The 15,044-nt window shown below is 37.3% G+C and overlaps 2 protein-coding genes across 2 annotated transcripts; both read left to right on the top strand.

Moving 5' to 3' along the window:
* The first annotated feature begins 1,160 nt into the window (after nt 1-1,160).
* On the top strand, nt 1,161-2,992 carry LOC110764877 (putative pectate lyase 2). Its single transcript, XM_021967921.2, has 4 exons — nt 1,161-1,466; nt 2,093-2,448; nt 2,546-2,684; nt 2,771-2,992. The coding sequence occupies exons 1-4, from the start codon at nt 1,218-1,220 to the stop codon at nt 2,990-2,992; spliced, it is 966 nt and encodes a 321-aa protein (XP_021823613.2). The 5' UTR covers nt 1,161-1,217.
* Nucleotides 2,993-4,077: 1,085 nt separating this feature from the next.
* On the top strand, nt 4,078-7,032 carry LOC110764824 (COP9 signalosome complex subunit 8). The gene is made up of 5 exons (XM_021967858.2): nt 4,078-4,263; nt 4,360-4,439; nt 4,758-4,939; nt 5,649-5,756; nt 6,624-7,032. Exons 1-5 carry the CDS (start codon nt 4,180-4,182, stop codon nt 6,761-6,763), a joined length of 594 nt encoding a protein of 197 aa, XP_021823550.1. The 5' UTR covers nt 4,078-4,179; the 3' UTR covers nt 6,764-7,032.
* Nucleotides 7,033-15,044: the final 8,012 nt, after the last annotated feature.

Raw genomic sequence — 15,044 nt, 5'->3', positions numbered from 1 at the left:
GTTATAATTGAGCTAATAATGTTGAAAAAATGCAAAAAGAAAGAGAATTGGGCTTAGGCCCAAACCGGCCGAACCAAACCGAACCAAACCGTCTTAAATTGGTTTGGATTGGTTTGGTTTCCCTTATAACTTTTATCCAAACCGAACTAAACCAAACCGTTATATTTTAATTGGTTCGGCCGTGGTTTGGACGTGAAACCGATCTAATCCGGACCGTGCCCACCCCCTACAAATGGGGGATACTTTTTTTTCTCACAGAGACGGAGGGTTTATTAGGGGTTTTTAAGTTTTTTTTTTTCTTCAAGTAATTGTAACATTAATTTCTCTATACGACCGTCACACACACGCTAACATATTTTCCATGTCACTCATTACATGTTTGGCATGTCGCTTGTTACGTTTTATAATTTGGATGGATTAACATGGTGTTACGAATGACACATAAAATTTGTCATAATACAACTCTTTCTATTTTAATGATGATAAGTTACAACAACAGTCACCTCACAATTATATACCGTGTTCGATTTTACTTTCGCCCAATGTCGTTTGTAAAAAGAAAAACGGCACGAAGATATATGGTCTTCGAGACCACTTACCTTCAATATCAACTATATAAATATAAAGTACATGTAAATGAAGCACTCGGTTATAGGACTCCATTGCTCCACCAGTAAAGACGGTTAAACAAAGCTAGCCAACAAAAAAAGGCACAAAGATAGCGAACGAGCTAAACTTGAGGAGGAGAAGCGAAACTGCAGAAGCTTCATATTTTCCCTTCCGTCCGTCCATAGCGATTTCGTGATAGCTAGCTAACCATTACGACTGATCCCCAACAACGTTCTAAACAAACTTAGGAGCATTACGAATATTAGATTCGGCTATAAATATCTCTCTCCATTCTCGTTCTTTCATATCTGTAAACAGTTGAAGAGAAAAACCTTGCTGTAGCTATTTCTGTGCATGAGCGAGTTGAAAAGTACATAAAATATATAATGGCTTGTCATGGATGCCCCAATGGTAATGCCAATATCTGGTGCTTTGTTCTGGGCCTTTTGATCGCCATTGCCAGCTTCGCTCCAAACCCGAGTTCCGCTAAGAAAACAAAAGTTGATGGCTTGAAATTGAACGTGATCGATGGTTGCTGGAGATGGAACTCGGATTGGAGAAGTAACCGGCAGGAACTTGCATTATGCTCAGTGGGATTTTCAGGGAAGATGAGCAACAACATAGGAAGAGATGTCATATACTATCAAGTCACGGACCCAAGTGACAATGCGTTGGACCCCAAACCGGGAACTTTGAGATATGGGGTTACCATGATCAAAGGGAAAAAGTGGATCACCTTCCAGAAGGACATGCGCATTAGGCTTGACAAACCACTTATCATTAGTAGCTTCACTGCCATTGATGGAAGAGGTGCTAGTGTTCACATTGCTGGTAATGCATGCTTGCTGGTCTTTCAGGTACTTATACTAATTACATTTATATACACACACATACATATTTAATTGGCTATAGTGTTTGGACCTGAGATCACTGGTTTGTAAGTCAAGATTCGTTTTCATTAGGCTTGATCCTGTTGACATTCATAAGTATATTTAAGAAAATGTAGTAAGTACCAAATTTATATACTTATAATATATTCATAAGTATATTCAAATTTCAATCTACCACTCGCGAGTTTATTGAAAAAGTAATCTCTTGTTCTCCTTGTTTAAGGCTGAAAATCTAACTAGCCTATATTGTAATCAAAGAAGAATCTAATTAGCATGTATGGGTTAGTTAGATAACCTAAACCCTTGATTTTCTTATTCTAAGTGAGGGATCATATAGTCGAGACAGTTTTAGTGGTATAATCACACTACCACGTGCTATTATTAATCTACTGTTATAATATAGGTGAACGACATGTATTATATATATCTCATGGAACTAGTTAGGGAATAGTTTTAATAAATACATACATACATTATAAGTAAATTTGTAACAACACTCGCTAAGATTTTTTGGCAATTGAATATAATAAAGATATCTTGTGTACATTTTCATGCATGTAAACTAATTATATTATTATTTTAAACGTGATCAGGCAAGCAATATAATCATCCATGGCCTTCGAATCCATCATTGCCGACCCCAACCACCAAGCACAGTTATGGGTCCAGAAGGAAAGATAATACCAATAGGGCAGGTTGATGGAGATGCAATCAGGTTGGTAACTGCATCAAAGGTTTGGATAGACCATAATACACTCTACGAGTGCCAGGATGGTCTTCTTGATGTTACTCGCGGATCTACCCATATCACCATCTCCAACAATTGGTTCAGAGACCAGGACAAGGTTATGCTTCTCGGCCATGATGATGGCTACTTTCGGGACAAGAACATGAGGGTGACCGTTGTGTACAACCATTTTGGACCCAACTGCAACCAAAGAATGCCAAGGTAAAGGCCTCTAGCTATTACTATTAGCAAAGTATGTACGTAATATATGTACAGGAAGTTGAGGTTCCATCTCAAAATTACTGTTGCATGCATGCAGGATTCGCTACGGATATGCACATGTTGTGAACAACTTTTACAGAGAATGGTCGCAGTATGCCATTGGGGGAAGCATGAACCCTAGTGTTAAGAGTGAAGCCAACCTCTTCATTGCACCAAAATCGGGTAACAAGAAAGAGGTAATTATTAACTCAAATGTATATATATTCAAGTTCAAATGCAATGCCCTTAATGAATTAATTAATGATTTTCCATGTACGCACAGATCACTTGGAGGAAGGACAGCATTGGAGACAAAGAATCCTGGAAGTTTTACTCTGTAGGAGATATCTTCGAAAATGGGGCTTCCTTCGTTGAAACAGGTGCCGGCAGAGCAAAACCAAACTATAACGGAGAACAAACTTTCCCAGTTGTTAATGCCAAATCTGTCCGCTCATTGACAAGGTCATCTGGTGCTTTGATATGCATCAAAAGATCCAGATGCTAATTAATTAAGGCTTAAGCTCATGCGATCTGATGTGGAGATATGATATAATTGCATGTCATATATATACATTCATAGGAAAATCAATTGTATGTGAGCTGAAAAAATAAGAACAATTGTATAGTGGATACATAAATCTCATCTCCCTCCTTTGGCGTTGGTGTCTTCATAATTTAAGGATGGTTCCTTTGAGGCTATATTGTATGATTGGAATTCTGCTGTCAACTACTAGTTTTGTTTGTCTGGTGCCATGTATCTTTGTCGAGCTGTTTAGCTAGACCAATGGACAACTTGCCCCTTGTATTGTTATGTTCTGTTCTCTTCTTAATGAAATTACGTTTCTTATTAAAAAAAAAAAAAAAGACAATGAAATGACTGAGAGAGAAGTAGGAGCAATGCGGATGGATTATATTCAGAATCATTAGTCTTAGAATTTATTTAATTTAGAATGTTTTAATTTAATATATATTAGTTAAGACTTGAAGACGAATTGAACTTGTAGATCATATATTAATGGTATTAAAATGTGGATGTTAAAATATTATGTTTATGACCAGTTTGACATTGCTATGCTGTGAAAATAATCACTGTCAGATTTGCTGTGAGAGAAATCAACTGTAAGAAAAAGCAGTTTGACGTTTGGTAAACTTTTTGTTAAAAGTGTTATTGGTACTGATTTCAGCATAATGAGAAAATTATTCCCATATAATCATTAAACCCAATGACTCTTCGAAACTAATTCCTGCATAATCAGAAAATGAAAGCATCTCATTAGCTACTTTCCCTTATAGCTTTCTCTCACAGCAATTTTTAACAAGTAATTTTCTCATAGTTTACCAAACGGGATGGGCTTCCAAAAAATTTTAAAAAATCACTTATCACCCAAGTAAGCAATGCCAAATAGGCACTTAATATAATTTTGATAATATATATCAAAATATTTTAATTACAAAAAATCAAGGAAAAAAAAATATTTTCAAGAATTCAGCCAAACATTTAAAAATGGTTTTCACGTTGCACACCAAACAACTTTTTAAGTCTTAAAAAATGAATTAGACAACCCCTTGTTTTTAAGAAAAATCTTTGAGTTCCTACTTGAATAGGATACAAACAGAAACAGCCCTTAACATTTGATCCCAAAAAAAAAGACACTCTAACAAAATACAGAGAGCAAAGAAAAGAGAGCAGCCATGGATTTCTCTCTCCTGTCAGAGGCTTTGACCTCCAAATCGTATGAAAAGGTCGCCGATATCTGTGACGAACAGATGCTTCAGGTTTGATTTGGGTTTCAATCCATAAAAAGTTCAAAATTTTCTGTTTGTATTCTGATTCGCTGCTCTCTCTCTCTCTCTCTCTCTGTGATCGTACAGGTCGCAGCCAAGGGCGTTGCTTTTCAGGACGACTGGCCTTACGCCATTCATCTTCTCGGTCACATTTACGCTGGTGATATGTATGTTTTTTTTTGTTTAATTTTAAATATTAGGATTTACTCTTTTTTGGTTCTTCTTGCTCCCAAACCCTATACCTCTATTTTAGCTTAATCTGCTTTTCTTTTTTCTTTTTTTTTCTTTTTTTTCTGATGATGGTTTGAAGAGTAAAATATTGCTTTGCCATTCTGGGTTTTGATTGCGTGTTGTATTGCAATTTTGCATTTTATTGTTAATGTTGTTTGGCTATTTGGGGTATCCTGTGTTAAACTTAAATCTTATTTTGTTATTTTTGTTCTACATTTATTTAGAATTTGATTTGTCGGGTGGTGAATATGCAGTAATAGTATGCGGTTTCTTTGGAAATCAATGCCTGCCACAGTCAAAGAGGGCAATCCAGAAGTCATTGCTGCTTGGAAAATTGGCCAGAAGTTGTGGGTGCGAGACTATGGGGGTGTGTATGAAGCTATTCGTGGATATGACTGGAGTCAGGAAGCTCAAGGTCTTGTTGCAGCCTTTTCAGGCAAGTTTTTCTAGATCACAAAACAGTATTGTCTATGTTTTGTACATTTATGATAATATGGTTTTTAGATTTATGAAAAATTATATCCACTCAAGTCAAAAGAGTGATATTGTTCAACTCGCTAACATTATTTAGTTCCTTTTATCCATTATCTAACACTTCGTTAATTGAATTGTCATATGCCAAGCCTTTCATGTCATCAATGTTACTAGAATTAGTTAGTTGATATCATTGTTGCCTGTTCTAGTTCCTTCTGTAAGGTTCTTTCCAAAGCACAACATTGTTGATGCTTAATATAATGCTGTCTTCCAAGACGAAGACCTTCATGCTCTCTTCAGTATTTTTAATTATGTCTTTGGGATGATGATTTAGCTGTTCTAGCCATCTGAGCGACGATATTTACTCTTGTTTCAGTGGAGAAAGATGTCTAAGTACTTTCCAATCTGGCACAATTGTCCAGTTCAATATATCATGTTGTGCTTATAAGTTCTATGCGGATGACTTGCATAACATAATCTACACTTGAATATTTAGCTGAATTGAAAATATAAACATCTCTATAGTTTTGTGATAATTGTTGATGAGGGGATCAACACTCAAATAACTCTGTTTCATTATTTTTCTGGTGATTAAGGGAGCTTGTAGAGTACTAATTCTTATGTTTTATGCAATTCATGCCATAATTAATTGTCTTCTGAACTTCTTGCAGATCTTTACACAAAGAATATGTTTCAGCTCCTGCAGTCTGCCTATTCTACAATAAGCATTCAAGACACAGCTCTCTTCCTTGGAATGAGCGAGGATGATGCCACAACTTGTAAGCTTCTGTTTTCACAAATGTATATGTTCCAAATTGCTCCCGGGGTTAAGTTTATTTTCTGAAAAAATGAAAAACAAACATCTTAATGCTTTGTCTAGATAGTAACCCTATTTCGTTGCTGCACATTAAGAACATACGGAATTGCCAAAAAAATCAAAAACCAAAATCGTTTTTGTCTATGAGAAAAGATAGTAGATATGTCATTGGGAAATTAACCATGTAACAGTTGGAGGTATGACCTTTTTGAAGTATATTCGTCCTGAATAAGTAGATTCTCTGTAAAAAGGTTCCGCTGCTTTAGGAGGGGTTATTTTTGAGATTTACAAACATAGGAATATATATATCAAGAATGATAAACCAGTTGAAAAGTCACTAAGAAGCCTCATGGATGATTGGAAAAAGATTAAACGCAGTGGCAGAGTTGGCTTTGGTGTAATTGTGTTCATACCTAATCATATTGTCTTGAATGAGCCTGAGCTGTCATATTAGAGTGGCAAGTAAATGTCTATGTTATGGGGGATTTGGGTGTTCTGTACATACTGTTGATCAAATTAAAATATAAGAAGAAAGGCGTACCTGCCTACATTTTGGAGCATTTTGGATGTGAAATCTGGGTGAAGAACTTTAGGAACCTTGATTAACTACAGTTTTTCATTGCTTTTTCTTATATTCCCTTTAAAAACAGTTCTTTTTGCTTTAAAGCTTGCCAAGTCCTCGATGACACTGCTTATCATAAATAATGACTTATTTCCTTAATATAAAAGAGAATAATATTTTATGATTTTTCCATTAATTGCATACATATGCTTTTAGGCATGTTATCATTTATGTTGCAAATTCTTGAGATTTGGTTGTCATATGCAGTTGTACAACAGCAAGGTTGGGCTGTGGACCCTGCTTCTCAAATGCTTACTGTGAAGAAGCAGCCCATTGTTACAGAGCAGAAACTGGATGCCAGAAAATTGCAGAACTTGACAGAATATGTATTCCATCTAGAGCATTGAAGGAGCCTTCAAGAACCTGAAGCTGTGAATTGTCTTTTTAATCAGCTGCATACTTAGATCATGATTTAGAAGAGTAAACAGGATCTCAGATTTTGTATTTACGCAAGACACCTCGGTTCCTGAAAAAGTAAATTGTACAAACAATTTGAGAACATCGTCGTGTTATCTTTGTGTAGCCAAACCCTGATTGCATCATCTCTTACAAGTTCAAGTCTTATTGTCTAGAGGGGAGGAAACCTGTGTTAGCAAGTAAAGATATGTTCTTCTAATTGCCTTGTTTTCGTGTAGTATGCTTTCACCTGCCCTCAAATTTACTTCTTTTTAGACATGTTATCTTTGATTTTGCACGATGGAGACTGAGTTCACCAATTACTCGGATACCTGGGATTGGTACCGAATGGCTAACTTGCACGGTGTTATGCCATAAAAGAAGTTGTTGGAACTCTTTGAGGAGGAAATTGCGATGTGAGCATTACCATTATTATGTAAAATTTAACAAAATTGCAGCAATTGGCAGAATTCACAGCTTGGTAATAAAATGGATTGGTTCATCTTCTACGCTATTATAATGCCTTTTGATTCAACACGCCTGCCTGCTTGCTTGGGGAGATTTACAATTCTTTCTAAACACGGTTTGGTAATTACGAGCTTGCCACATGGCATGTTTTAACTGGATAAAATATCACTCAGGATGCCACGGGGCATGTTTTAACTGGATAACATATCACTAGAGCTTTAACTTAACAGCTGAGGTTAATTACAATAATAATTAATTAGTCTAACAACAACAGGAAGTTAAATTGATCAAATGCTCCTCTTCCTCTTTCTCTTATTTTCCTTTGCTGCAACAATAACAAGATTAACAGGCTCTGTCAACTTATACAGTTCTGAAATTGACCGAAACCCTTTCTTCCTCGGTCCGAAACTCACTTCATCTTCGTCTTCGTCTTCAGCGAATAATGTAGGAGAAGCTGCTCTGCTTTTGACATCGCTTTCTTCTTCAGTGCTGCAGCACGATGATCCGCTGAGTTGTACGAGAAGCTCTATTGCTTTCACTTCCAACTCTGAGAAGAAATTAATTGAATTTGGGATCATCAATGGCTTCTCTCTGCTCTTGCTGCGGCAGCTTGCGCATGCTCCTGCTGCTTCTGTTGCCATTTTTAACAATCAATACCCGATATTAATATTTGTTTTTATAATTTGTCTTCTTAATAATAATAATAAATTAGTTGATAATCAACGATCGATGAGCGATGAGAAGAAGTTTTGCAGGTGCCGTTTGCTTTATATAGACGCATGCACACACGTAGAGCCAGAGTCGGTTCGCGTTTATTTGTACCGTTTGAATCAGGATTTCCTACTTGCACAAGGAAAAATGTGAAATGACCATGTTGGCCCTGGGCTATTTCGGTCCACAACACTTATCGGAGGGATCATAATTTGGCCCATGGCCTAAGTGGGTAGTCCAAGGCTTGATGGGCCAAAGTCCGGCCTGATCCGATGGTTAGGCCCGCTCGACTCAGCCCGTTCTAAGGTTGGGTAGGACTTGAGCTTAGGATTTGAAACTTTCAGTCTGGTCCGGCACGCCCATTGCCTTATATTGCCTTATTTCCATTCCAAATATTTAAGTAAATGTCTTATCTTTTTACTTTAATTTATTTTTATATTTCTCCATTTACTTAAGTTTACAATGTAAATATGGCAATACCCCAATACGGATTCAATTAAAATATTAGAAATCAAATTCCGAACAAATCAAAATATGAAAATCTAGTTTTGGTATATGATACAATTTATACCAATATTGATACCTCAATAAGTCAATGTATACTTTATACTTAAATCTCATAACATCGTGTTTAATTATTCAAGATGTAAGAAATATAAACGCCAAAAATATCATTGAAAACATTAGTATTTCAAAAGTTCATTTTTCATACTTAGTTAAATTTTGAAACCTTTGAAACTTCGGCCCGACCGGGCACAAAAAATAAAAGAATTCATGAGGCCCAGCCCAAACCCAAACATTTTGGGCCGGCCGGATGACGATCCCTATATCAGACCAATAATGCCTTGTTCAATCAAAGGTGGTGGTTTGTCTCGAGGCCAAGTCCGTCAGTTAAGAGACGAGAAAATGTTTTTGAGGTAATGTTGGGTCAATCCTTACCAGCTGATGCGGGACAACAAAATGTTTTGTTTTTTGATAGACAACATAATGGGGAAATTTTCGAAAGTACCCGATTTAATGTTAAAAGAGTGTTTGTCCAATTTTTCAGATTTTTAACAACTTGAGGGGACTTCAAACCTTTTTTTTAAGACTTCGAGCAATCAAAAGCCCTCGAGAAGGTTCAAGGAAGCCTGCCTTGAATAACTATATTTCTAAATCTTGAAAAAAGTTGGTTAAAGGTCTTGAAGGTGTTATAGAGAAAAGGTTAGTTCTCCAAATTTCTCAACATATAAGAGAAACAAGAGAGAACTTTTTCCTTTTAGTCGCTGACTCGCCAAGAAACAAGAGAGAATCAAAAAAGCAAGACGACCGTAAAGGAGGGGGAATGAGGAGTGTTGAAGGAGTTATGGTGGTAGCCATGTATCAATAAAGAGCAACTCTACGTAACATATGTAAAGGGAATAGTGTTATCTAATATATTTATCAATTTAAAATAAATATCACTTATCGCGAAGACGGAAATAACAATACAATCTCTCTTTTATTGCCAATAATTAATTTTTAAAATTCAATGATCTCCGCATCCGTACCTGATTTTCCCTTGAAACCTCCTCGTTAGGGTTCGAGACCTGATAAGATTTTTACGATCCCTAATAGAATTCAAATCTATTGGCACACAACAACCTAGAGCTTAATGGAAATATAACGCGTTTTGTTTTTCTGGTAGTTCGTTGGAATCGTGGTGACCTCTATTAGGGCATTTTCAGTAAATATTGTTTAAAAAAAAGGTTTAATTGCTCCCCAAGAAAGGAAGTTGCCTGCTAAAATAGTGACCGTTGAGAGATGTTTGATATAAATAATAATAATAATAATAAATAGATATCATTCACTTAAGAGCTGAGGTTAATTAAATAATTAGTCTAATTACAAAAACAAAAACCAGTTGGAAGTTGAATTAGTTTGACATGATCTTCCTCCTCTTTCTTTTTGTTTCCTACGCAACAATAACAAGATTAAGAGGCTCTGTCAACTTGTTTGTACAGATCCGAAATTGACCGAAACTTTTTCTTCCTCTGTCCGAAACTCAATTCATCTTCCTCTTCGTCTCCATCTACAGATAATGTTTCGTATTTAAAGGACGACGACGAAGGCCGAGGCCGAGGAGGAGGAGGTGCTCTGCTTTTGCCATCGCTTTCTTCTTCAGTGCTGCCGCCGTTGTAGCGCGATGATCTGCTGAGTTGCACGAGAAGCTCTATTGCATTTACTTCCAACTCTGAGAAGAAATTAATTGAATTCGGGATCATCAATGGCTTCTCTCTGCTGAGTTGCACGAGAAGCTCTATTGCATTTACTTCCAACTCTGAGAAGAAATTAATTGAATTCGGGATCATCAATGGCTTCTCTCTGTTCTTGCTGCTGCAGCTTGCTCCTCCTGCTTCTCCTCTTGTTTTTGATTTCGTCATTTTTAACGATCAATGACAAATATTTGTGTTTTTATAATTTGTCATGTTGTTCGTGATAGTAACGAGCGACGAGCGATGAGAAGAAGTTGCAGCAGGTGCCCTTTGTTTTATAGAGACAGAGAAATACACAGTCGGTTTGAATTTGTTTTCCTGCTTGCTTGGATTAGGATTTATAGTTCTTTCCTTTTCTTTTCATTACTTTTCTTACTTGCGCAAAATGCTGGAAGGTGGACCCGGCTGGTCCTCAATGAGTAATGACCATGTTGACCCTTAGTTATTTCGGCAAGTTTTTGGAAAGTAGCCAAATTGTAACCTCTTGGAACCGTTCGCTCTTTCTTCTCCTCCTCCATTTCTCTGCAACGTCTGCCCCCAAAACTTCTTGCACCATCAATCCAAAAACTCTCTCATTGGTGGCAACGTTGTTTTGAATAATCTTGATGAGTAGTACATTCTTTATCTTTTATGTTTTCTATTGTAACTTTATTTTATTTCTGTGGGTTTGTGGCTTTGGATTGGACTCAATCTTTCTCTCTTATTGTCGCCCCCTCCCCCACTCTCTCTCTCACACGACTCCGGCCACCACACATGGCTAAGGCCACCCAACTCTCCCCATGAGAGAAAACCCCATCCATTATTGTCATATCTTTATCAAGATCCAATTGAACTAACTTAAGTATCGGAGGGCATTTGGCCAACACCCTCCAAGTGTGGTCTATTTACTCATATTTATTTCGTATGGATCGAGGAAGAGAGAGAAGGAAGATCGAAGGTTGAGGAATCAACCCACGAATATTCCCATGCGGAATTTTGCTTAAACAGGAATCTATAGTTGCAACACATTTAGGAAGAGAAGAGATCATGGAAAGAGGAGATATCACGAAGTGGGAAGATAGATGTTGTAGAGGGTTTGGGGGGAAGGAAAACGTTCAAAGATGTTAAAGGGGAGAAGAGCTTAACGCCATTAAGTTTCACGTTAGGTTAAGAGTACTGTTAAACGAACCCTAAAATTAACTGAATACACCATATTACTAAAGTATTTATTGTTTGGTGTCAACGACGAACAACGCAGTGAGTACTGGCGGAGGTACAAGGAAAGGCATCTCAATGCCCTCTGTTACTTCCTTGTCAAAATGCTCGAAAATGAATCTTGAAACCACGGTAAGATGATATGATATTTATCGGGTTTCTACAAAATCGCTCTCATCAGTCCTCTCCTCTCCTCTCCAGACCCAGAAAGGTTCATTTTAAAACTCTTTTAGAAGAGCTAGACAGATTTCGAATGTCGGGTTCTCATTAGAAGAAGAGAATCCATATATTGCATATATGCATCTTGTGTTGTCAATGTAACAACCAATCCTTTGGTGTTGCTCTTTGTATTATTTTCTTTTAGAACCTTTATTTTCTTAAGGCTTCTATTGTTTTCCAAGTTTCAAGAGGTTTCTATTTGTATTTTGTATTTTTGGTTGAATCCGGTTTTGAGTTTTCAATGTGTAAACTTTGGGATGGTTTCAAAAAAGAACAAAGCAAACCAAGTAGTTTCACTTATCTCTCGAATCCAGAAACCAGACCAACATTACCATATCCGGAGCTTAACGCGTTTTGTGTTTTTTTAGGAGATGTATGAAATAAATAAAATAATTAGTCTAATTACAAAAACAACCACTTGGAAGTGGAATTAATTTGACATGATCTTCCTCCTCTTCCCTTGTGTTTCCTTTGCAACAATAAAAAGATTAAGAGGCTCTGTCAACTCGTAAAGTTCCGAAATCGACCGAAATCTTTTCGTCCTCGGTTCGAAGCTCTCTTCATCTTCATCTTCTTCAGACACTAATGTTTCGTATTTGGAGAACGACGACGACACCTGATCATCATGATGATGAGGAGTAGCTGCTCTGGTTTTGCTTTTGCTTTCGCTTTCTTCTTCAGTGCTGCCGCCGTTGCAGCACGATGATCCGCTGAGTTGTACGAGAAGCTCTATTGCATTTACTTCCAACTCCGAGAAGAAATTAACTGAATTTGGGATCGTCATCAATGGCTTCTCTCTGCTCATGCTGCTGCAGCTTGCTCCTGCTGTTGTTTTTGATTTCGCCATTTTTAACAATCAATGACAAATGTTCGTGTTTTTATAATTTGTTATGGTGTTGGTAATAATAACTTAGTTGATACTCAACGAGCGACGAGCGATGAGAAGAAGTCGCAGGTCCGTTTGCTTTATATAGACGCTGGCAGGAAATAGGCAGAGTCGGTTTCTGATATTTATTATTTATTTATTTATGTGTTTGAATATGTTTTCCTGCTTGGATTAGGAGTTCTATACTTTTCAACGTTTTCATTACCTTTCCTACTTGCACAAGGAAATATGCTGGAAGGTGGGACCCGGCTGGTCCTCAGTGCGTAAGAGCTTACGGCCCATAAGAGCTTACTGGACCAATGCCTTGTTCTGTGGCCCACTTACCATCCCAATAACAAAATCTTAATATATATATATATATATATATATATATAGAACAAGTATAATTTCTTTAATATAGGGGCAAATATAAGAATGTACAAGAAGAATACACCTCAAATGGAGGTTCTTGCATACAATAAATATGGAAAACTAAATCCAGCAAGCTAGTGAGGGATAAATAGTACAAAATAAAGCCCAACTCACTCAACGGTAACACATAAGAGGATCAAGAAGAGTCCTTGCAGAACCAGTGAATTAGAGAGATCATGAGAAAACATATTTTGCGTGAATAGGGACCCAAAAGCATCAAAAGTAAAAGGGCCTTACTGCTCAACATTCAGCTGGCTAAAGAAGGCCACGGCACCTCCAGCATCCTACATGATCTCACGGCACCCAGTAATTAAAGATTTATTTAGATCTAGCAACTCCACCTCCACAACATAAAGGATCATGAAAAAACCAATTCAAAAGAATTGAGGAGAAACAAAACTCAGCATAAAACCAGGTTTATTAGCCGTAGGGGTTGGTTCCAAGGGTTGAGGGGTTGCAAGGACGGAAAACCAAGAAGGGAGAAATTTTGGCAAGCTAAAGACTTTCAACCCAATTTTTTGGATTTTTAGAATTTTAACCACTCAAGGGGAGCACAACTTCGGGGACTTGTAAAGGGCTTTAAGGGAGCCTTGAATGACTATGTTCTTAAATCTTGAAAAAAGTTGATTTAAAGTCCCAAAAAGTGCTAGAAAAAAAAAGTTAGCCCGTAAATATATTACATACTTGTAAGAAAAGATCATGCGTCGAACATTAAACTCTAAAGAGGAGCTCATTCATGGTTTTGATGAACGTTCTTCTCAAAACATAATTGAAGGAAACTTTAAACTTCTAATCGATTCACTCGTTGAGGTTAATTCAAGCAACTACTTGGTTTGATTTTTTATGTTTCTTCTGCACACTCCTGCTCGTCTTCCTCCTCCTCTTCCTTTTTGTTTCATTTGCTACAATAAGAGGCTCGGTCGACTCGTAGAGATCCGAAATTGACCGAAATCTTTTCTTCCTCCGCCACAAACGCATTCTACCTTCTTCATCTTCATCTTCGGACGGAGGAGGAGAAGCTGCTCTGCTTTTTCCATGGTTTTCTTCAGTGCTGTTGCTGCCGTTGCTTTCTCCATCGCTTAGTTGGACGAGAAGCTCCGTTGCGTTTATTTTATGATCCAACTCTGAGAAGAAACAAATTGAATTCGGGATATTCATCAACGGCTTCTCTCTGCTGCTGCCTGCTGCTGCTCTTCTTGTTTTTAATTTCTCCATTTAATTATAACCACAATCAATAACAAATATAAGTCTTTTGATAATCGACGACGAGCCACGAGAAGAGGTTGCAGGTGCCCTTTGCTTTATATAGACACACGGATATAAATTTTTTATTTCCTGTTTTAATTTGTTTTCCTGTTTGCAGTTGGATTAGGATTTGGTACTTACTCAGCAGGCAGGCAGCAGCAAAGAAACCCTACGCTTGCTGCACAAACAAGACAAAGAAACCCTACTTTCGAACGAAAACAAAAAGAGAAGAAAAGAAAAAAGGAAACCATGCTGGTCCTCAATCTGAAATTACTATTTTAACCCTCACCTATCTGGGCCCATAAGATCTTATTGGACCAATGCCTTTGTCAATGGCCGTTGTTCTGAGGGCCGAGTCCATGCATACTTGAAAGTATTTTTGGGGCTCATGTTATGTCAATTTGACAACAAAAATGTTTGTTGGAAAAGGTGTGCCGATGGGGTCTAACTCAGTGAACAAAGAGTCGAAGATTTTGACTGGCAGACTAAATGTTTTATGTTTGAATCCCCACGATATCATAGTTGTATCTATGTATGTGTCAATTTCCCCTTCCTATTACTTGTATTTCTAAAAAAAGATTCTGAAGGTGTGGGTCTAATTTTTTCGATTATGCTATGGTGGATTTGGGTCATTGTGACTGTTGATTTCAGATTTGGAACTGTCCGTTTTTCGTGCAGTATGATTTCTGCTTTTAACTTTGATGAGTTTAAAGGGGGATTCAAGGGCTTAATCAAGATTTGTCTCTCTCATGCCATCCATGGAGAGGAGTTTGTATTACGAATTTGTGCTATCATTCGGAATAGGTGACTAGCTCTCAAATTCACCATGTGATTGGTGAAACTGTGACAAATTTGCGTCATGTT

The sequence above is a fragment of the Prunus avium genome, chromosome 1 (genome assembly GCF_965620075.1).
Source record: "Prunus avium chromosome 1, drPruAviu1.hap1.1, whole genome shotgun sequence".
In the NCBI taxonomy this organism is placed as follows: Eukaryota; Viridiplantae; Streptophyta; class Magnoliopsida; order Rosales; family Rosaceae; genus Prunus; species Prunus avium.
The sequence above is the reverse complement of the archived record's forward strand: the minus strand, read 5'-3'. Positions and strand labels throughout refer to the sequence as shown.